General features: G+C 33.3%; 1 protein-coding gene across 2 annotated transcripts in view; it reads right to left on the bottom strand.

The window, feature by feature from the left end:
* Nucleotides 1-222: 222 nt before the first annotated feature.
* Nucleotides 223-24,377, bottom strand: part of St8sia4 (ST8 alpha-N-acetyl-neuraminide alpha-2,8-sialyltransferase 4) — a 93,063-nt gene continuing 68,908 nt past the window's right edge. For both annotated transcript variants that reach the window (XM_070031016.1, XM_070031017.1), the window contains one exon: nt 223-4,518. In XM_070031016.1, the coding sequence (XP_069887117.1) occupies nt 4,236-4,518 (283 nt within the window). In that variant the 3' untranslated portion in view covers nt 223-4,235. The remainder of the gene's footprint in view (nt 4,519-24,377) is intronic.

Genomic DNA, 24,377 nt, shown 5'->3' with positions numbered 1-24,377 from the left:
AAGTTACATAGAAATGACTGTCTCTTGCAGAATACTCCATTTTTCAATAAACCATGGGGAAAATGTTAAGGATTTTTTGATGTTCGTGGAGCTATTGACATGGCTTATCTCCCCATAAATACACTAAAGTAAGTGCAAGGATGAAGGATTGTTAAAACTAATGGTGTAATGTTGACATATAGAATGAAATCAAAGGCTTGGATATTAAAAGTAAGAGAAAAATTGAAAAAGAAACAAAGGTTTTAATTTATTTTATAATTTTACAAATAGTCAATTATACCCACTGCTATACACAAACAATAGGGAAACAGTGTTGAACAGAATAAATCCAACAGGAAAAAAAATAACCTCATTTAATTTCACAAATGACATAAGAAATACTCAGTAGCAATTATCCTGTGCAGCAATTCTATCTCTGTAAACTCTTTTTTTCCTGCTATATACATTTGAAACAAACACTTGTGCTTTTGCCTACACAACAAAACAGTATTTAGTAAAAGGCGCTACTTCGATGGAAAACACAATCCGAAAATTGCTATTGAAGTAATGTTGCCAGCTGATGACTTTTTATTCCTTTGCCATTTTCCTTTTCTATTATTTGTTTTGATTTTGAGGGAGTTAGACCCAGTAGTCTCTTACTGTAACTCTAGGCATAGACAACATAGAATTTCAGTTATAAAGTGGATTTCCCTTAGCAGGTTAATAAATGAAGTCTCAAAAGAACTTCTTTTTTTCTAAAGTGGCCTTACTTATCTCCAGAGTTATTCTCAGTTCAGACCCTGAAGATGTTCACATAACACAAACCTAGTGTGCACATATTACAGACTTGGTGTGTACGGACAAATACACATATATAACATTGTATATATATGCATCACACGAGTCTATTTGTACTACATAGGTATATTTATAGCACATATAATAAAATATCTATTTCTAGGTGGGATTTATTTGAGTTATCTTTTATTAAATACAAACAATGACCTCACTCAATTTTTAAGACATTGGTATATTGATACTATTTGACGGGGAACGTCCAAAAATTGTAGCGATAACAACTAACTATACATAATTTTCCCCACACCCCTTCCACAATTATAGTCCTTACAATAACCACATGAAGACAACGCTTTTATGAATCAGATCCACATTCTATGCAGCACAACTAGCTGGCTCAGAAATAAATTAACCTTTTCTTTGAAGTAGATTTGAAACTAATTGGTATTTACATTACCCCAGCTTCTTTTTTTAAATAAATCACTTCTATAAGCATATATGTAGAAATTCCATTAACAATTGATTTACAATTCATATGATACACAGCACATGAAGACATGGGAATGCTCAGCATCTTCTTTCAGGCAGGAAAATTTCCCCAGTGGTCTCATTGGTCCTGTAAGCTAAATCATTAAGTTTGCCCAGAAAATCTGATCCTGACTCATTTTTTATTTCAACAACTTAATTCTAGTTATAGAACATGGAAATGTTTCCTTGGCCTACTCACATCATCAACACAGTAACAACCTAAAAACCAGGAATATATCAGTCAGCTGCCTGAGCATTGCCAGGGACAGGGTTAAATCATAGAAAATTAATAAAACATTAAAGCTGTGAAATATGATACTATCAAGAGATCAACTCCTAGATATCTTAAGTATAATATATGTATATATGTAAATTTTGATTTTTTTCTGATCACTTACACACCTGTCAGTTAAATCTCAACCCTTTTTTTCTTCTTGATCTTAGTCTTCAATAACCTCCTTGCCATTTTCATATAAGAAGGCTCCAGTAGACAATGTGGGGGAGGGAGAAGGGGAAAGGAGCAGATGAAAATGTATATATTATTGAATGAAATGGTCCTGTACAGTTTGTCTTCTTTGAGCATTAAATTCCTTTAATTGAATTCATTCTTGAGTACTGAAAGTTCCCTGAGATGAACAAAAGTAGTTTCTGCCAAATCTCAAGCCCTTTTTTATGCTGAGCATTTTCTGATCTGGGCAAATATTTGCAGAACACAAAGCCTAGGGTAACAAATCAAGGTGAAGAAGTTGAAAGGCACTACCCAATGTGTCTATGAGACAAGCATCAACACACAGAACAGTGAATGGCAGACATGTGTTTGCTGTAGCCTTAAAATTACTTAAATACACTTGTTTGAAAATGCACTAAAAATGGCAAGGTGTCTGGCTGCTGCTTTTAAGGACATACTATTAATGAGCGTCCAGTTGGATTTTTACCTGTACAAATGTACAATTTCTAGATTACTTTTTTTTTAATTCATGCTAACGGCTATAGGAACATTTTATTATAAGCAAATACTCCGATCTCAGATTCCATAAAGTACTTATTGTACATTGTTTTAAGCAAATCAGACTTTTCAACTTAATCTTTAAAACTTGTAGATATTTATATTTAAAATTTATATTAAGTTGTAGTATTTTAGCTACTAGTTTCCCCTGATGCATTCTGTTTTGCATTTTTAGAGACACATGAATTCTCAGAAAATATACTCTTCTGTATCCCAACATTCTATACTTTAAAAAATAATACCATGTATCATTAAAAATATTAATAAGCATATTACTGTGAATATCTTTTCTCATGATAATAACATGATATATGCATACATACATGAATATATCATGCTCTTTATTCATTTATCATATTTTTCTCCCTAAGAAACACAGCACATATCCTTCATGCTATTTCTTTCCTCAAATTGCCTTCCCCAAGAAACAAGAAGTCATGCTAGTTGTTTCAGGACAAAGTGGAAGTGAGAATTCAGTGCTTCTGCTTTCAAAAGAGGTTATTACCATCAGAATCACCTACCAGTAGAAGTTACCAGAAAACTGGAGTATTGGTCAAGTCTGTTATTCATTGTTATTTTAAAACCCTTTATGAATAATACCATGTTCAGTATCACACATTCAGTATTAATATGACTAAATTTAACTGAAAAATATTAGTCAACTTAATTCATTTTAAGTGCAAAATACTGACACACAGTTCCATTGCAAGCTTCTTAAAATTAATCATCTCAATATTAAACAATACTCGTGTTATTTCTATACTAAGAAATTTAACAATGATATAAAGACTGTGATGACCAGAGAGGTATCGAAGAACTAGAGGTCACATTTCAGATATATCAATCAAATATTATTCTAAAGGGCAAACTGCTTCCACATATTTTTTTGTGAAATGTAAAAGGCATAACATAAAAACAAAGCTTGAGTTTGGAAATTTTAAAATACTTAGAGTCAATTTTACAGTATAATAATATGTTCATGAAAGAAGAGTGGTTTGCTGTGTAGAAATATGAATATAATCTTTGGTACCAAAAGTGCAATTTCTGCTAAATTTCCCATCTCGGAGAACATGTGACATGTCTCCTTTAGAATGGTTCACTTTAGAATGGGATGATTCACTTTGGTTGGTACCTTCTTACACCATTGGAAAGTAATGTGGAGGTTTAGAGCTTTGCAAAATAAAAATTTTTAAATTGGTGTGATTGCTCTTTTTTAAAAAATGTAAGAAATTTAGAAAATATTTGATTTTTATTTTTCTCATTCTTATATATTTTCCATTTCTATATCTCAGAAAAGGATTTCTAAGCACCCAATACCCAAACCAAAGGAGTTTTGATTACAAGAAAACAATCAAAACATAAATAAGAACACAAAACACATGATCAGACTCAGAGTCCCGACTGAAGGCATTTACTTGAGTGGTTTGATCTGATGGACTTCACTGCTCAAACTGTTTTCATCAAGATTTCTGTTGACAAGGGCGATCTAACTTCTCAAGGACTGAGCTGTGTTCATTCGTGGGTTCCTCGTTTGATGTGCTCCGCATTGCAGTGGCAGCCAGACAGTGATGAACATATTTGCTTTGTTGCTTAATGATGAGTGCATTGTTGGATCTTGTAAACACTACTGATTATACATTCAGACTGTATTCTTAGTGGAAGTGGCACTTACTAGGACCCATGAAGTCAAAATATTGAATTGTTAGAGCACTTAGCAGGTATTTCATCAGCTGGTCATGGATTTCACATGAATTTCCTTATCAATTTTTTCAGTGAACAGGTAAATATTGAAAGCAAGTCTTACTTTGGATCCTGTTTTCAAATCTTCAGAATCATCTTTCGTAAAGAAGTGTATGTGGTGTCTTGTGTGTGTGTGTGTGTGTGTGTGTGTGTGTGTGTGTGTGTGTGTGTTTTGAACTGTGCTTTATTGCTTCATACACTTTCCTGTTGTCAGTTTTAGAGCTCCTCGATTATGCAGCACGTTTAATGTTTTGAATTCTAATGGCATCCTGTGAGGACTTGCATTGGAAAAGTACCTATATTTTAAGTCATCATAGTAATGGTATTTGACAGCTTTTCCATTCAAATCTTTAGGGAATGGCCAGAATCCATATAGATGAATTTCGTCACAGAATCTTGTAGCAAGTGTATACATGAGGAGGCCTGTGCTTGGCCGTTTGATGGGAACTTTATTTGTCAGCCAGTAACTAGGAGAAAACAAAAACAAAAAACAAAAGATCAGAGGAGTTTAGAGTGACATAAAATGGACAACATATCAAACATGTAATGTGGAAATTTTAAATGTATCTTGTGACCAAATATGTTAAATGATTACTAAAAAATTAAATTTTAAGCATTTAGAAAGTTTTGTGTTTTGAAGCTATCCTCATCCTTCATGTCTGTTTATTTATAAGATATAAATCACCAGGGGACTCAAATGAAGGTAAGTATTGTTTTGAATATCAGGATCAAGATGGATTATCAACACATATTTTATAATATACAGAATAGAATCTTCTCAGAATGGATTAACTATGAATACAAGAGGTGATATCAAACAGGTTGGAATTAAATAATCCTTATAGGAAACATTAATTTGAAATTATACCTACATATTTTCAGAATACCTAACATTTGAATTAAAATTTCAAATAAATAAATACCTGCTTTCATTATGTCAGATGAGATTTTTTGAATCCCTAAGTTGAAAATTCAAACTATATTAAAAATATTAAAAACCATATTTTGGTGGCACACATCTGCAATCACAGCTACTCAGGAAACCGAAGTAGAACTATTCTGAGTCTGAGATGAGCAGAGATAAAATTAATGTGAACCTACACCAAAACCAAACTGATGAGCTGTGAAAGTGGCCAAGAGGTAGAACAATAGTTTAGCATATTCCAGGCCCTGGATTAAATACTCAGGACAACTAGATAACTAAGGAAGTTAAAAGTATTACTTCCACAAGTGAAAAACAAACAAACAAACACTAATAATATTGAAAGGGTGACATTGATCAAGCTATATTGTATTAATAAGTTGCTCGGTTAAGTGACAAAAATTCAATTTATTGTATTCATATGTTACTTTGTTGAATATGTCAACTCATTTTACAACTATTTAAAGATAAAATAAAGATTTTTAACATACACTGTAGGATAATTGATAAGTCATATATCATCTATACAATATAATACTGAAATACATGTTGCTATGTATTCCAATGCTTTTAAGAATTTCATAGTAGTTAATTAAAAAAAAATAAGATAATTCAAAATGTTAAATCTACCATTGTTGCCCAAGTCTTTTGGCCTCAAAAATATGAAAACTCTTAAATAAATCATCACTTCTACTGAAAAGGGGTTTTCCATTACTTCTTGACATATTCATTGCCTTTAAAACAATGAGCTAATATGAAAATAGCTAAAAGGGGAAGAGTGTCTATTTCCCTTTACTTCACAAGCTGTCCTATTGAAAGTATAGTTAATGGAGTTCTTTCTGTTTGTCTTCACTATTGACTTCAATTTGAGGTAACACATATCTTAAAATTGAAAGAAAAAAATTGTATTACTACGCATTGCTCTAGTTAATGAATGTGCTTTTGAATTAAACAGTATTCTTTCTTCTTTGTATTTTTGAAAAATGAAGACTTTCAAAAGAAAACAAGGTATATTTTGAATACTGAATATGAACAAAACAAACTTGAAATGCTACTTTTCTTCAATTGCTTCTAGATGTACCATAAACCTCTCCAGACACTTCCACCCCAAGAACACTCCACTGCGATTCCCTATTTCTCCTTTCTAATTTTTTTATTCTAATGATAATTGGCCTGACACTTCTGTTCTCTTCTTCCTTTTTATTTTTTCTTTTGTGGTGTTGGGGATGGAGCCCAGGGCTTTCTGTGTGCTAGATGAGCAATCTACCAATGAACACTTATATGCCACAATTTGACCCAATCCCATTTCTACTTGCTCTCATGTGTTGGATAGCATAGGGTAAATATTATAAGCTATGTAAAATGTATTGATTTTTGTTGTAAAGAACATTTGTAAGGGATTTTCGGATTTAAAAAAAACACCTAAAAATCTTTCTCATAACCCATAGGTACCCAAACTGAGTAAAAACTAAATTTTGTACATAGTTCAACTCATGAAAGAAACACACAAGGTGAATCTATTCAGAAACGTAGTTAGTCTCCATTTGAAGACCTGAGATTGATGTAGCCTGAAATTTTCTGTGTTCTAAGAAAGCAAGTGCTATTACCATGAACAGATTACTATAGGAAAGTTTTGTATTATCTGTAGTTATAAATGTCAGAAGGTGAAACTGGTGAATAAAATTACATTTATTTATAAACTTCTATGGTGGGTTTGCCAAATTGAAATTAAAATCATAAGGAATATTTTATGGGAAAATAACAATGATTGGGAAATATAGCAGTATGAAAATTACATTGATTTTTTTCTAAAGTGAGTAAAACATCAGTAGTCTAAAATAATATAGTTTTATTATTTCTCAGGGATTCCAAGTCTTATCAATAAATAAATTTTAACTTCTAATTTGGAAAGTACAAGTAACTGTATTTAGATACATACAAAGACCCAAGTGATTTCTATATGGAACACAAATTAACTACAATGTTATAAAGATAAGCTGAAGGTGAAAATAATTTACTTCAACAATTCAAAGCAGAGATGTGTTATCAGTCAACCTTTTTGATCCACAGTTGTTACTGAGGTACTACATTCAAAATTCATGACTGCTCCCTAGCCATAAAAGAAATACAAATCAAAACAACACTGAGATACCACCTCACCCCAGTTAGAATGGCTATAATCAAGAACTCTAACAACAACAGATGCTGGAGGGGATGTGGACAGAAGGGAACCTTACTTCATTGTTGGTTTGAGTGTAAACGTGTTCAACCACTTTGGAAAGCAGTATAGAGGTTCCTGAAAAGACTTCACATAGAGCTCCCCTATGACCCAGCAATCCCACTTTTGGGCATTTACCCAAATGTTTACAAACAAGACCACACTAAAGCTACCAGCACAATTATGTTTATTGCAGCATTATTTACCATAGCTAAGATATGGAACCAACCCAGGTGCCCCTCAGTAGATGAATGGATCAAGAAAATGTGGTATATATACACAATGGAATTCTATGCCTCCATCAGAAAGAATGACATTGCCCCATTTGTTAGGAAATGGAAGGACTTGGAAAAAATTATATTAAGTGAAGTAAGCCAAGCCCAAAGAAACATAGGTCCCATGGTTTCCCTTATTTGCAATATCTAGTATATGTATGAGTCAAGCAGAGAAGGTCAGATAATGTGATGTTAGGAAAATGAACCCTTAGATATGTATTTAAATGTTTTTTTTCTTTCATGCACTTGTTTCTAATGCATTTATAAGATTATTTCTTTGTTGCTTTGTATGTCCCTCCCCCACAGTATAACCACTGCTTTCACTATATTTGATGTCGGTATAATTTGTGGAGGAGATGGGGAAAAAGAAGTCATTTAAGGATACAGATGGACCAGTTGCAACTATGAGAAGTACAAGTTGTCATGTCGAAAACGAACTTTACAACTTTGGTGGGGAGGGGGGAATTGGGTGGAGGGGGTGGGGGGGGGACTGGGAAGGGATGTGAAGGGTAAATAAAGGAGGAGGCTGCAATGTTTGATAAGAAATGTACTCACTATCTTGCCCATGTAATTGTAACCCCTCTGTACAGTATGTTCACAAAAAATAAAAATAATTTTTTAAAAAAAATTCATGACTGGTTCCAATGCTTGGGGCATAGAGCACCTTATTTAAAAATAGTAGAGAACTTCAACAGTTTTTTTGTTTTCTTATACCATATATGTTAATCTATGCAGATTAGTTTATCTTCACAAGAAAAAGTAAATCTTATGATGTTTGGATTTCTAAACTTCAAATTATTACAAAGTAAAAAACTATTCACTTGTCAAAACATGTTTGGAGAAACAATAAAATAAATTACTTATCTGACAAAGTTTCAAAATGCATCACTGGAAAAGTAGATCTTAACAACAGAGAAATGTAATAGATAAGGTGAAAAAAATTTAAAAAGGTCTTAACTAAGTTCACAGTAATAACAATCTATGAGTACGAAAATCACAGAAGCCTAAAGGAATATTGTTGGAAAGAAGTACTGTGAGTTTAATGATGTGCTCAAATTTTATAGGCAGATTGGAATGATCAAGATTCAAGATGTGAAACAAATTCCACATCTGTAAAAGACAAGGATAAATACTCTTTTCAAACTCTGTTACTATATCCAATTAGATATATAATAATATTGTAAGCCACACTAGTGAATACAAGTTCAAGAGTCATACTTAAAACTACCTAGCTACATAAAGGCTGACATGAAGAAATTAAAACTTTTATGATGACTTAATTCAAAGTTAGAATACTGACTTGTTTTAAAATCTGAATTAATAAAACTCAATTTAAAATATCATTTATTAAGATAATGAAACTTCTACACTGAAATTCAGTACAATAGGTGCTAATTTACCTTAAAATTATATTTTTTATAAGATGGTTTAAAATTTAGCACAATTATGTTTATCGCAGCATTATTCACCATAGCTAAGATATGGAACTAACCCAGATGTCCCTCAGTAGATGAATGGATCAAGAAGAAGTGGTACACACACACACACACACACACACACACACACACACACACACACACACACACACAATGGAATTTGATGCCTCCATCAGAAAGAATGACACAACCCCGCTTGTTAGGAAATGGAAAGACTTGGAAAAAATTATATTAAGTGAAGTAAAAGTAAGCCAGACCCAAAGAAACATAAGTCTCCTGGTTTCCCTTATTTGCAATAATTAGTATATGTCTAGGATAATCTTACCAGAGAAACAGAAAAGGTCAAAAGCTATGAATATATGACCCTATAAGATGATGCTAAGTGAAATGAACCCCAAAATATAGACACAACAGGTTTTTCTTTTGTGTTTGTTGTTGTTGTTTTTAAAGTACTATGTGATTTTTTTTATTCTTTTGTATGTTCTCCCCCCATGGTATAACCCCTGTTTTCAGTGTATTTGATTCCAGTGCCCTGCATCTTGTATATACAATTTTCTAATTTGGGGAGGGGAAGGGAAATAACAAAATGCTGAAACAAGGACACAGGCTGACCCCTTGTAACAATGAGGTATACAAAACACTATGTTGAAAATGAACTTAACAACTTTGGAGGGTGGTAAAGGGAAGGAGTTGGGGAGGTGGGGAGGGAAGGGATAGAAGGAGGAGGTAACAATGCTCAATAGGAAATGTACTCATTACCTTACACATATAACTGTAACCCCTCTGTACAGTATCTTTACAAGAAAAGATTAAAAAAATAAAAACAAAAAATAAAAGCAAGAAAACAGCAATATATTTAATTTATCAAGTAATCCAGCTTACATATACTTAAATTTTTTGGGGGGAAAATCAGGGTATAATCCATGAATCTGTAGGTGATTTGAAGATGTAATGATATAATGGGAAAAAAATTCTGACATGTGACATATAAACAAGAACACAGACATACATGAAAAGTTGCCTCCTCTGAGTCTCCACATCATTTTACTTACAATATATTATGATCATTTATACACACATAATTAAGCTAATTACTGAAGTTAATTTTTGTCTTTGGTGATCCTTCCTTCCTTCCTTCCACAGTAGAGGATACTGAGGCCTGGGTTTGGGAAAAATGTAATCACATGATTAAGGTCTTGGAGGATATAGGTGACAAAACCTTAATTTAAGATTAACACTGGGGCTGGGAAGTTGGCTCAGTGGTAGAGTGCTTACGTTGCATGCATGAGGCTCTGTGTTTGATTCCTCAGCGCCACATAAGCAGAAAATAGCTGGAAGTGGTGCTATGGCTCAAGTGGTAGGGCCCTAGCTTTGAGCTGAAGAGCTGAGGGACAGTGCCCAGGCCCAGAGTTCAGCCCCCACAACCGACAAAAAAAAAAGTTTAACTCTGCCTTGCTGTGCAAGTATTTTGATTTTAACTAACAAGGCCATAGGTTCCTCAGCTTCTCTAGAGCTTTCATTTTACAACAGAGAGGACAGGGTTGAAAAATAAGTTCTATAATCTTACAGTAATTAGTGATTTTAACTAGTGGTGTGGTCTATGCATAAAGCTTTTTGGCACTTTCATACTGGACTCAATTTTCCTAATGCACACTCTCAGAAGTGTTCTAAGTCAGAAGATGATTTTGGTTTCAGTATGTAATTGACCACATTTCAAAGGCCAAAGGTGAACTCATGATATCAAAGGGTAAGAATTTCCATGAGGAAATACTTCTTACAAACATTGTGAATTGTCATTAAAATGAAATCATAAATTTGTAATCTCTAGAGATCACATGTCAATATACTTTTCATTGTGCCCTTTATATACAGAGCTCTGTAGTAAGAAAATGTACAGAAAGTCAAAAAAATCTGCAATGGTCCTTCATATAATACAGTGTTTTATAAAACTTTATAGCTAAGCTCATTAGAGGCATACAGCAGTTACAGAAAGGAAAAGGAATTGGGAAGTTACTGTAGTCTTGTAGTTTATGTTCAGAAGAAATTTGAATAATAATTCTGTAGTTTGATCTCTGTGTCGTATCTAGCAAAAATGTATGCTATTTGTATCTTCCTTCAGTCAGAATATCAACTTTTTCTTTCTATGTAGTTATGTATTATATCAGGTTGACTTTAGATACAGTGGCCAAAAAAAATCCTAGGTAAACTTATTTTGTGTTGATTTTACAAATTATCTCATGTGTTATTAGTGAACCGTAACTGCTTACTATAGTAATTCTCTCTCACTCTCATAATTTCAAGTACTCCTAACCATCTAAATAAAATCCTGTGATACCAGGATTATCAGAGCTATGTGAATAGCATTTGACAAAGGTAGTTAAAATTAGACATAATTCTGACCTTCTGTTTTTATTTTTGCCTTTAAACATCAGATGTTGAACAGACTACCTATTCAGACAATTGCTGCATATTTGGCACAGTCTTACCACTAAGTAAAAAGTTCTCTCCAATTTAGAAAAAGGAATAAGGACTGATATCTTTTCAAGAAAAGATGTACAAATAGCTATCGTGTACATAAAATACATTCAACGCCATCGGTCATGAGGGATCAATACCACAATGAAATCCAATTCTACATCAACTAGAGTAGCTAGAATATTAATTTTTAATCAATTGCACATGGAAAATTGAAATTGTTAAGCCTCTTTGGAAATACTCTAAATACGTTTTTTTCAGAAGGTTAATTATTAAGCTATTATAAAATGAAAAAAATCACATTCCTGGATAAGTAATTAGAAAAAAAATCTCTGGCCAAACTTCTGTTTGACTCCTGTGAGTCCCCTTTTCAACTAAGCCTCAGTACTGGCCTTCTTTGTTCATCCTTGCCTAGTGCAGTTTTAAAAGATACCTTGCTTCATCATTATAATGTGAATTGTCCACCTTTGCTGAGAAATCACACCTGATATGGAATCAAGCCCTTTCATGTCTTAGTTTTTAACCTGTCTTTAAGAACATGTCTAATAGGCCTGCTTAGCATTAATCCCCTTATCCTTAATGCTTTTCTTAGTAACTTTTCATGCCTCAATCTGCAATTTGGCTAAGAGTTCTTGCTTGTCCAGGTATACTCAAAAAGAGTTCAGTTATACTTGAGATCATTTCTTCCCTAATGAAAATGATACAGAATAAATTCTGTCTTTAAGTTGTTTTTTTCCTTAACAAGACTCTAGGGAATTTAAAAATTCTATTTCTACAAAATCTTGCACATAAATACTTAAATTGTTGTGATTACCAATGACCTCAATGTAAAAGTAACTCATATTTTATCTAATGCAATGAACAAGTATAGTGGGATATATCCCTAAAATCAGGTTTCTCATGATAATTAAAAGGAAGTGCATAAATAGCAAAGGAGGAGACTTGTAAAAGATGTTCCAATTATATGAAATATCTAGAAAAGACTAGTCCATTCAGACAAAAAAAATAACTATTGGTAGCCAAGATGAAGGCTCAAGAAACAGGAGAATATCTTTCTTTTGGGGTGAAGTATTCTACAAGGATTATGATGGTGATTAATCAGCTTTATCAATAAGCCTAAAAAGTATTCAATTTAAATATTCAAATATATGAATTGTAAGCCAGTGATGCTATTAAGAGGAAAGAAATATTATTAAATTGTTTTCAACACTAAAGAATTGCATAATTGTGAATTTTATCCTCAAAGAAACTCTGCAGTAAACTCTGAAGGTTTATAATGGAGATTATACAGCTACAATCATCAATGTATCTATTTGTATAAATTATAAATACATACATACAAACATATATATCTTATAAATAATTTTTAAATGAGAACTGGAAATAACTGGGTGATTTCATTATATAGAAAAATTCAGGGTCTTAGAATAAAGTCACCTATTACAGTATGAGTACTGAATTTTTCACCTTTTGAGATGTGGCTGTCTTTCAAATATTTTGTCTCAGGTTCCTAATTTGTAAATTAATGTTAAGTGGTGTTGCTGTATAGAATACTAAATGACACTTAAGTAAATTATTTTTATATAATAATATATTTATATATTATTTACTCTGGGCATAGGCTCTGTCCTTGTGCTCTTTAGCTCAAGGCAAGTGCTCTACCACTTAAGCCACAGTACCACTTCTGGTTTTCTAGAGGTTTACTGAAGATAAGAGTCTCATGGACTTTCCTGCCAGAAGTGGCTTTGAACCATGATCCTGAGATCTCAGCCTCCTGAGTAGTCACCGGCTTAAGTAAAAAAAAATAGATTATATTGGTTTTATGTTATAAATTTCAATCACAATGCAAAGGCATATTTATATAATGTCTGGTTAGTTTTAGATTGGCTCTTGGTTTTGTTTTAAAATGTTAAAAAACAAGTTTTGTCCTGTTTGTTTCTTAATTTTTTGTCTTATTTGTGTATCAGTCTTTTGGTGGGTAAGGAGGGCAAAGAATGGTGGGACAGGGTGGACAAATGCATCAGTGGTACTCAACAGACACTCTGTTGAAAAGGAACTATTCAATGTGTGGAAAGAGATGGGAGTGGAAAATTAAGAAAGAATGAGGAAAGGTGACATTGTCCAAAAAGTAATGAACTCATTACCAGACTTGTGGGAAATAGTAATGCCCCTGCACATACCTTAATAATAACAATAATGATAATATTTTTTGTCTATGTTCTACAACTAAAGCTTGAATAATCATCTGGCAAAATTAAACAAAACAAATGAAAACAAAGACCAAGTTACTTTTTGAACTTGATATGTTTTGAAAGGGGAAAATGATAACAATATATCCATCTTGACTATGAACTCAGTTCAATATAGCAATCATGAACTGACAAAAATACACTGTGGAAGACATTTGTCTCATAAGGTACTTTCTTCTAGCTCCACTGATAGAATAGAAATTCAGCAGGAGAGTCATATTTTCCCCCCTTAGGCTTTTTAAATAAGAATATAAGTTGATGGGTATAATTAGTTAGTCTTCATAACAATAAACTTAAAAAGGGTGAAACGAAAAAATCTTGAAAATGAAAATGTGATTGAAATGGCTTTTTGTTGTTGTTATTGTTCAAAAGGAATATTTGCATAACAAAGCATCTCAAATTATTTGTTTGGTGATTGGTTCTTAGGAAAAAAATCTGAAGACAAAGGTTGTGAGGGAGTAAGTTTACAAAGTTGGTGAGCAAAATTTTTCACCATCTGTCTGTTAGTATATTCAAGTAACAGTTTATATGCTGACTCAAATGTCTTGTTTAAAATTCCATAAAGCAAAAAAGTACACATAAATGCAGAAAGAGATATATCTACAGAATATAGAGTTTCAGGAAAAGTGTAATGACTACTTGAGAATAAATTCCACTTAAATATGAAGATTAAGTTATATATACATATATAGTCTTACATTGAATCACCAGTGGTGAAACTAGTAAAGTAACTCTGGAGTCTTTCAATTTACTAGTACAATATAATATTTCAAACTAATTCTCTAGTGAAGAAACCCAAATGACTTTAAAATTTTGGGGACCTTCTTTGTGGGAAAATTTTGTGGGCCTTGCCAGATGATCCTTCATTTTAAAGATATATAGGGGAAAAATGTCTGTTAATTTTTGACTTATTGTTTACTGCAGTTAAATAAGGGACACAGAGACTTGCTTATATTATTAAACAAAATTCATGCATAGAACCTAAGAAGGAAGAAGGAGCCAAAGTAAGTCTTCTTATTCTGTTTGTTAATTAAGCCAGAAATTATACTTCAGTGGTGGCCACAGATATGAAGGGTTGGGAAAATAACATCATTAGCCACCAGCTGCAGCTGTGATTTTCTTACTGAGAAGAAGCCTGTATTTAGGAGAATGGAAGTAGAAGTAGTGTAATAAACACAATTGTAATTGTATTCAAGTCATATTATTTCCCTTACTTTGAAACTCCAATTACTATTAAAGAGGGACAGGAAATTGCATATTTTCAAAAGAGGGAAGAGCTAGAAAAACTGACAAGACAGAATATGAATCTACCTAATTATAATTTATTCCATTACTATTAAGCATCCTAAACCAATGGTGTCAAAATGAAGTAATGAACATGGAAATAGGACATGAAATGATGACCATATTTGATCATACCTCTGTTGGTTATTAAATATTTCTGCAGCATAGTTATGACATATATCATATATAAATATATTACATTTAATATACATACATATATATCATACATAATATACTTCATATACATGTATTATATATCAAATATATATGATAATAAGATTGATCTTATAAGAATTAATTTAAGGAAGTTGAGAAATCATTGGCTTGTAACCCTAACTAACTGGGTGACTGAGATCCAGAGGATCATGGTTCTAAGCTAGACTGACCAGAAAAGCCAAGAGTCTATCCCCATGGAGGGGATCACTTGCCTGTGATCCCAGCAACTATGCAAACCCTAAAGTAGGTAGATCGTGGCTCAGGTGGATATCCAGGTAGGATGGCTAAGTTCAAACAAATTTCAGTTAAAAAATAAACAGATAAACACAAGCAAGCTCATAATACTGTAGAACACTTGCTATTTCCATTGCAAGAAGAATTTTTAGATTAATTTCAAGCAGTGAAATCCTGAAAATGGCCGGTTAGCCTTAGCAATTGGCTATTGTAAACAAAAATTATGTTATTTACAAATGAGACATCATTGTATAATTATGTAGTTACATATTATTTTGTAACTATGAAATTGACATTAAGCAAATATTTTGTATTCTTTTTTATTCTCAGGTGATTACAGAGGGGTTGTAGTTACAAAAGTAAGGTAATAAGTACATTTCTTGTCAAACTTGCTACCCCTTCCCATATTTTTCTCCTATTTCCTTCCCTTTTAACCTCCCACCCCCTAAGTTGTACAGATCATTTTCAACATATTGTCTTGTGTACATCACTGTTGCATTGGCTCTCCCCTTGTCTGTGTTTTTTATGTCTCCACTTCTCGATTTTTGATGGTTAATCAGAGTTAAGAACTCAGGAGCAGGGTGCCAATTACCCATGCCTGTATTCCTAGCTACTCAGGAGGCTGAGATCTGAGGATCATGGTTTGAAGCCAGCCCAGGCAGAAAAGCCCATAAGATCCTTGTCTTCAATTAACAGGGGATAGACTGAGCAAAAGAGATCAGGGACAGTATTCAGGCCCTGAGTTCAAGCCCTGTGACAAATTTTAAAAAAATCTCAGAAATGTTTCTGCTTGGACTGCCTTTGAATCTTGATCCTCAGACCTCAGCTTTCTGAGTAGCTAGAATTACAGGTTGAGCCACTGGTGCCTGGCTTAGAAGGCTTTCTTTACCTTGGATTTCCAGAAAGTCTTAACATGAGTCAAGTTTTTAATTAAAAAGTCTTTATAATTTGCACAATTACATAAAGCAGACTGCATTCTTACCACAAACATTCATTTCTTTTCCTCTTACCATTACAGCAGTACATTTGATGTTGCTAGTGATCTAGTTTTTCTGAACAATATGCTTGAAGTAAACAGACTACCTGGTTTGGTTGTAAAACAATTTTACAAATGTAGTTATATAGACTAAAGAAAGAAGGAGGGCATCATACTACTAAATAGTGATTTGCTGGTGTTGTTGTAAAATACTCAGGCCAGTTTTCATATTCTGTCTCTTGTCTATACTTCAGAGCTGACTATATAGTCCAATCTGGGAAAACATTGCTCTTTTACAAACAGAAGTTTGACTTAAGTTTCAATTTCCAGTTGATTCATCAAAACAAAGATGGTTCAGAAGGGAAAAATCTACAAATTGCTTACATCTGTTCGACCTAAAATATTATTCATGTTCTGCCAGTGATGATGTCTAAGCCATCTGGGGAATGTGATAGGTATGTGGTGGGGAAAGTCTGTCACAATGCAAAGAAGAAATAACATGTGTGAAGAACTGAAAGTTATTTTATAGCTTAGTATGTGCTTTGGGGGCTTTTTGGAGATATGCAAATACTAAATTTGTTTACACACAAACTATAGGTTCTTACCTACTGGATCATTTTACACAGCAAGAATAAGCATACTTGTTAAATAAATTAACAGATTACTGAAGGCAAGAGTTTCTGAGATATACAAGTAAAACAAATTGTTAACAGAGCATTATTAGGTTTGAGGACATTTCATTCTAATTATTAAAATGGAGATAACTTATAGGTATGCTTTTCATTGTAAAAATGTAGTTATACATTATATATTATGTTACATGTATGCAATGCACTAATACAACTACATATAAACGTATTAGCATATATTTGCACATGTGAACATAGTGATTTGTGTACACATATATTCACATCTCACAGGAACATTACAATTATGTGTGTCAAAATTCATATTTGACAGTAGTGCATTAAACTTAAAAAGTTGGAATATCAATATGATTCTTTCAGTACAAGCAGAATCAAATGTTTTATATTATTTTTGATATTAGAGATAATATCAAATATGATAATATGCCAATGCAAATGTCAAAAAGCCCAGGTGAATTCTTCCTTAAGTAAAGGTATTTCATATTATGAAATGTATTAGAATCAGTTTGGTTCCAACTATTTAGGACCTTTTGATATGAAGGTATAAATGAAAAGTAATAGGCTTCCCATAGTTTCATTGCTGCTTATTTGGGTATACCTGTATGGTGATGAGTACTAATGAAATTGTAGAAAAATGTTTACAGTAGCTCTATAATCTTTTTATTAGCATATAGAAATTACATCAAGGGGTTTAATTGTGTTATTTCATTTGTGCCTATTCTGTGATTTGATTAAATTTACCACCTCTGTTGCTCTTTCTTATCCCTCTTTCTGTCTTTTAAAAATAATCTTATGTCCTTCTCCCATGGTATAATGCCTGTTTTCACTGTATTTGATTCTAGTGCCTGGCATCTTGTATATATATATATTTTTTTCTAATTTGGGGAGGGGACGGGAAATAACAAAATGCTGAAACAAGGATATAGTGTAACAATGAGATGTTGAAAATGAACTTTAGAGCTTGGGCAGGAAGAGAGAAGTTCGGGAAGTGGAAAGGGAAGGGATGGTAAGGAAAAAACAAAGGAGGGAGTAACAATGTTCGATAGGAAATGTACTCATTACTCATGTAACTGTAACACCTTTGTAAAGTATATTTACAATAAAATGAATATATTAAAAAATAATACTTTTAAACTTGTTCACTGAGTTTCTGTTAAGTGTACAACAAGAAATCTGCAAACTTCATTATAAAATTTGTGCTAGTACTGAAAATATTATTGAATAGAATAAGCTCAATATCTAGTAATAAATATAAAACCCTTCTTTGAAATGTATGTTGAAAATGCCTGTGTTTTGGAGGAAAACAGCAAATTGTATTGTGTGAGTGTGTGTGTGTGTGTGAGAGAGAGAGAGAGAGTGTGTGTGAATGTGTGTGTGCTAAACCTGGGGCTTCAACTCAGGGCCTGAGTGTAGTCTCTGGGCTATTGTACCCTCCCACTACTGTTCTGCCACTTGAGCCACAGCTCTGCTTCCAGGTTTTTTGTTTGGTAATTGGAGATAAAAGTCTCACAGAGTTTACTACTCGGGCTGGCATAGAATGGTGATCCTCATGTCTTAGTCTCATCAGTATCTAGGATTACAGGCATAAGCTATCAGTACCCAACTGAATTGTTTATCTTGAAGCTGTGTGACTTACAAGTGTCACCCTCTCCGCTTAAATACAAACTAAGGAAAATTTGCTCCCAGAAAATTCTTGACATATAAAAACAAGAAGTATTGGAGCTACTTCTGCTCATCTGCATATTGAATTTGTTCTGTTGATGAGTAACACCGAACTACAACTTGAGTGATGATGCATTGGTACTATCCTCCATGGAAACAGTGTGACTGTTTTTCTCTGGAGACATATGTGTCTCAGTGACAGCTGCATTGCCCCAAGATGCTGAAGTGGCTCATCTTGACCTGAATTTCACATTCTGAATGGTAGCTGGGGGATGCCAGAGAGATTTTTTTTTCACAGTGGGTTGGCCCAGCATTTAATGAAGCTCTCCTTAGCTTCTGAGACAAATTTCATATGGGGCCACAAGACTCTAAGAAGCACAGGATGTATATTTATCACTTTAACTCTCCCCTAATAGTAGTGATGTTCATGACAGAATGTTATGGGACCAGTAGCTCCTTTCATGATCACCAGCATGTTGTGTCTTATTGTAGCACACTGCTCTGATGCTAGCAGCAGTATGAGCATGACCTATACAGTGTATAGTCACTGGTGAGCTGATTCAAACTTCAAGCTATGTATCTACATATGCTAATTTATGGATGATTAATTTTTCCATTTATTGATCTAAGGATCCTCCAGTGACCACCTGATTTGGCAAACCTGCTGTTTCTGAGGTTCTCCACCAGCAAATAAACAAAGATGGAAGCAGACAGGATCCCTACTGTAGGTTAATTAACAGCCTCTATTTCATAGCTGAGGGCTAGGTAAAGTTTAACATAAAATAACAGTAAAAATAGAAGGACTGTGTGCAGTGATTTTTAGAGAGAAATCAAGAAGAATTATAACATGTAAATACAGTGATACTCAGATGATTCCTGAAAAGGTAAAATCTTTTTTCATTCTACGCCCTTTCTATCTGGAATACTTCACACTCCTTGCTTTTCAGACTCCGCTCTTCTCATATTAAAAGGAGACTAATTTACTAATCCATAGGCAACCAAATAGTGAAAAAAGTGGAACTATCATCACCTTGATCCTACTGCTCCTACAGGGTCACTCAGCCCCAACACATTGTCTAGGCTCTGTTCTGTTTCATCATTTTCATTTCCTTTCATTCCCTACCTACCATTTCTAGTATCCTTTCCAATATCCCACTAAAGCTGGAGTCTAGTTCCAGCTGCAGTTACTCTAGATGAGTCAAGGCTAAAGTGGTGGTCCCTAGATAACCATTTTACTTAAAAAACAAACATCCCTCATCTAACTTGTTTGTTATCGTACTAGGAATTAAAGTCTGGTCCTTATGTATACTATGTAAGTGCTCTCTCATCTGACCAACACCTCAAGTAATTTTGCTTTTAGTGTCTTTTCCAGACAGGGTCTTGCCCTATCTGGTAGTTCTCCAACTGTGATCCTTCTACCCGTGGAATAGTTGGGAGTATGTATGTGTACTTGGCTAACTTTCCCATCTAATTTATGTCTGTGTGTGTGTGTGCACACACACGTGCGTGGAAACTGAAACTGTCCCTGAGCTTTTATTGTTTTTGTTGTTCAGAGATAATACTCTACCACTTTACCACAGCTCTACTTCCAGCTTTTTGGCAGTTAATTGGATATAAGTCTCACAGTCTTTTCTGCCAACACTAGCTGAGAACCACAATCCTCAGATCTCAGCCTTCTAAGATCTGAGGACAGGTGTGAGCCACCAACAACCTGCTTCTACCTACTCTTAAATTTTCTGCTTATTTCCCTTGAAGTTTTGTGAAGGGATATAGTTGACATAATAATTAAGACATGAGATATCAATATATTGAAGTAAAAATGAGAACACTTAAAGTATCTAGAGCCGTAACTTTATTTAAAACATCAACTCCAAAAATACTTTATAAATAATTTATCTACAAATTCTAAACAGAATATACTTTGGTTTAAATACTACTTTAATCTTTGTTTTAATAGACAGTAATTTACAATAACAGAGACTTTGTATTTAGATTAAGATGGAATGCTCATTTATACTTAAAGTAGAAGCATTGCTTCAAATCAGTTCACGCTTTAGATCTTATCTGTTCTTTCCCTAGTTAATGTCCCACATGGGCATTTTTTTCCTTTGAGGCTCTGATAAGACATTATGGCATTTTCAATTATCACTAAAATATGAAACTGAATATCTGGGACATATGCCTGAGGGATGTCTTTCTAAAACGCAAAAAATCCTAAAGATATTTTGGTATCACAGATGTTTTGTTATTGAAGATATTTCAGTATCACAGATGTTTCACTTTCAAACATGCTTTAGACCATAGAAGCTGGAATGAGAAGAAAGATTTCCTGTCCCCATTAATGATATGGAGGAGATTGCTCTTATTTCCAAAATGTCACTCTCCCTCTTTTCCACTAATATAGGTTAGTACACTAAAGGTATTAGAGCATTCTAAAACCTTAATACATTCCTAGCTAATGTTCCTACTCCTCTCCTTTTCTTACTTTTTATAGGTCAGTTTAGACAGTTATTAATTTCTCCAAATTTTAACAAATCACGCTCTAAAATACTTGTATAGGCTCATTTTATAATGAAACACTAATTTTATAAAAGTACAGTTCTTCTCGTAACACTTTTTGCTCAAAATTTTCTACTGATTCTCTATTTTTCAGAAGAATGAAGGCCCTTTCTGCATTATCCAGAATGATATCAAACTAGAGAATTCTCTTTTTGTTCTCATTCATTTCTGTAACTTTTCTGCAAAAGCATTAAAATGCTTCTCTTAATAACCCCCATCCATATTAAGTTTTGTCTACTCTAGTCCTCTACCTCTTTCCATTAAGGAAATATCCCCCTCCCCTCTGTTCAGGGTCCAAAATGCCACTTTTTAATGAAGTATATCATTATTGACCCTGATAAAAGTAATTATTTTTATGTCACTTTATGTTTAATTATCTATTCTAGCGTCATAGTTTTTAGTTCTCACAGTATATAATACTCTCTTTTGCAGCAAAAAAACCCAAAATCATTGGGACAGTTGGTAAGTTGTCAGAAAGCCGTGTTTCATACCATTATGTGGTGTATTAAAGACACCTTGCTCTAGATTTGAAGGTGAATTAAGAAAACACTTTGACCTCTTATCATGTTGGGGGATCTGCACAGCTGTATGTGTTGTAAGTTTGGTGTGTTCTTATTTGTTTGCATATTATCCTCCAGGAAAAACTGTCAACTGCTTGAGAGCAGAAGTAAAACTTAATCAGCTCTATAACCCTGGTTCCTAGCGTAGAACCTTGAATGTAGAAGAAGAATTATGTTTTCTACATTAGTGTAAAAGCTGAAATTGAGAAAGATAAAAGAGATCATAAAAGAAAACCATTTATCTAAATCTTTGGCTTTGCTTTAATCCATTCCTCAGGTTCCTCATGTGGAAAAAAATGTGATACTAGAAATGACTCTCAAAGTCATTTACTTACTGTGAAAATCACTTTAATAATGACTGTTATTGGGTTTTAGTGATATTTCACAACAAAATGATTACCAAAGGCATCTGGGGTTTTATAAGTGTCACTTACTCTGCCTGAAACCTTTCTTCCTGTTCCTGAGATTAATTAAAGTATCACTTTTTTCCAGCAGGCATTTTTCTTTTAATCAGTCTCCTAAATCAGTTCTGCTGGAAGGGTCCCTCCAAAAACACCCATTCCTCCCCAGCTTGTCATATTGTACTTTAATATCCAGATGCGGATACCATCATGATAAACTGTCCATTTAATCCAGATTTGTCTTCTAGATCTAGCAAATCACTTTCACTGGCATTTGTTTAATAAAGACTTGTGAGTAAGTGCATTGAAGAATTTAAAAAATGTTTAAAAGAACAGAAAAATATCTTAATCAAATGAGTACTAAAATAACAAAGGAGGTTAGCTACTATAAAATAAAATCCAACATCTACTCATGCACACAGTCTGAATATCTCCAGTGAAATGATACTCCTCCTTAGTCACCTAAGTAGCTGACACTATCAGTACATGACACTTTGTGTCTCTCTAAGGTATATGTTTGCTAGAATTACAAAAGTAGACAAATAAAACAATAAAACATGAGTTCTGTTAGTTTGTGGGGCAAGAATAGAATGCTCAAGCATTAGCATGTTGAATGTTAGAGAATAAATATAGTTTTCTATCTAATATAAAGGATATATACTTGTTAGTGACTCTACTAATTATAATTTGGTAGATAAAGACATTTAAACAGCGCTATAAGGTATTATTCTGAAGCTTATTTTAGTTAGATGGTTTGGAGTTTCTGAATTCTTTAATGGATTTTCTTCTCTCAACTCTCTTCTTTTTTCCTCTCATTGTCTCTTGATATTGAATATATTTTTCAAGGCCATAAAAGAAATGAAATGGGAAAAAGAAGGAACTAATATTCTAAACTCTTCCAGTTTATATTCTTTTATAAGTGTAATAATATTTATATTACAAACTTGAAACCTGTTTCTGTCTACACAAACATCTCAATCACTAATTGCAAACATATTGAGAAGCTCTGATCTTCATGCAAATGGCATTTCCTAAGTCTATAAGCACTTATTCTATCTTATATCTCTCATGAGGTTTAGCCAGTAGTTTATAGAAGTGTGAGATATTCTGTCATGTATCATCCTCCATTTTGAAAGCAGTTTCATTTTCTACAAACATAACCAATTAATGTTATGCCCCCATAATTTTGAATAAATGAATAAAGTAATGCTAAAAAAGCACACATTTTAAAAGCCTACCTTTCAGCCAAAAATAGATATGACTAGTTGACATTTTAAAATGTCCAATGCTAAGCTGGGAACCTATGGCGCATGCCTGTAATACTAGCTACTCAGGAGGTGAGATCTGAGGATCATAGTTCAAATCCAACCTGGGCAGAAAAGTCCCAGTGAGACTCTTAGCCCCAACTAACCACTCAAAAACCAGAAGTGCTGCTGTGGCTCAAATGGTAAAGCACTAGAACACTGGGACTCAGGGACAATGCCCAGGTCATGAATTCAAGCCCCACAACTGACCAAAAAAAAATACCCAATGCTATAAAATATAACAAATTAACTTCATGGAGTATTGCTTATACTATTTTTCAGATATATTTTTCTACTAAATCATATTTGTTCATAGGAAATTTCTCATCAGAAAATACTCTTGCCACTCTGAAAAACAGCAAAACAAATTCTAAAATGGAAAATTTCATTGTAAATGCTGTGACCATCAATTGGGATTACAAAAATAACTTGGAAGAGACAGTAGACATTTAACAACAAATTGCATAGTGCCATTACATCTGCCAAGTATGGATTGCTTATATTTCTTTGGGAAATGCACATTAGAAGTGTTCCTATATTATTACTATTCACCAAAATGGAAAGATAAATATCAGTTGTCTGAAGTCCAAGTTCCAAGATATATAAGTGGAAATGAAAATAAACTAGAACAGCTGGAGTAGATTACTTTTTGAAATCAAGGCAAGGCATAATAAGATATGATCACTAAGTACTCTATTTCTTTTTCTAACCAAAGCTCTTTCATGCTGCCATACACTTTATTAGAAGTCACTATGATATATTTAAACAAAACAACAGAAAAAGGGAGTTTGTGTCTAGAGAGACAGAAATACCTGGAGAGATGTTATTTTTTCCTAATTACCCAAAGGAGAATTTGCTGAATCTATTTTGCCATGATGAAGTACTGAGCACTAAATCTAGTTTAGTAT

This window comes from Dipodomys merriami, unplaced genomic scaffold, assembly GCF_024711535.1.
Source record: "Dipodomys merriami isolate MVZ:Mamm:240054 unplaced genomic scaffold, mDipMer1.0.p SCAF_20, whole genome shotgun sequence".
Taxonomy (NCBI): Eukaryota; Metazoa; Chordata; class Mammalia; order Rodentia; family Heteromyidae; genus Dipodomys; species Dipodomys merriami.
The sequence above is the reverse complement of the archived record's forward strand: the minus strand, read 5'-3'. Positions and strand labels throughout refer to the sequence as shown.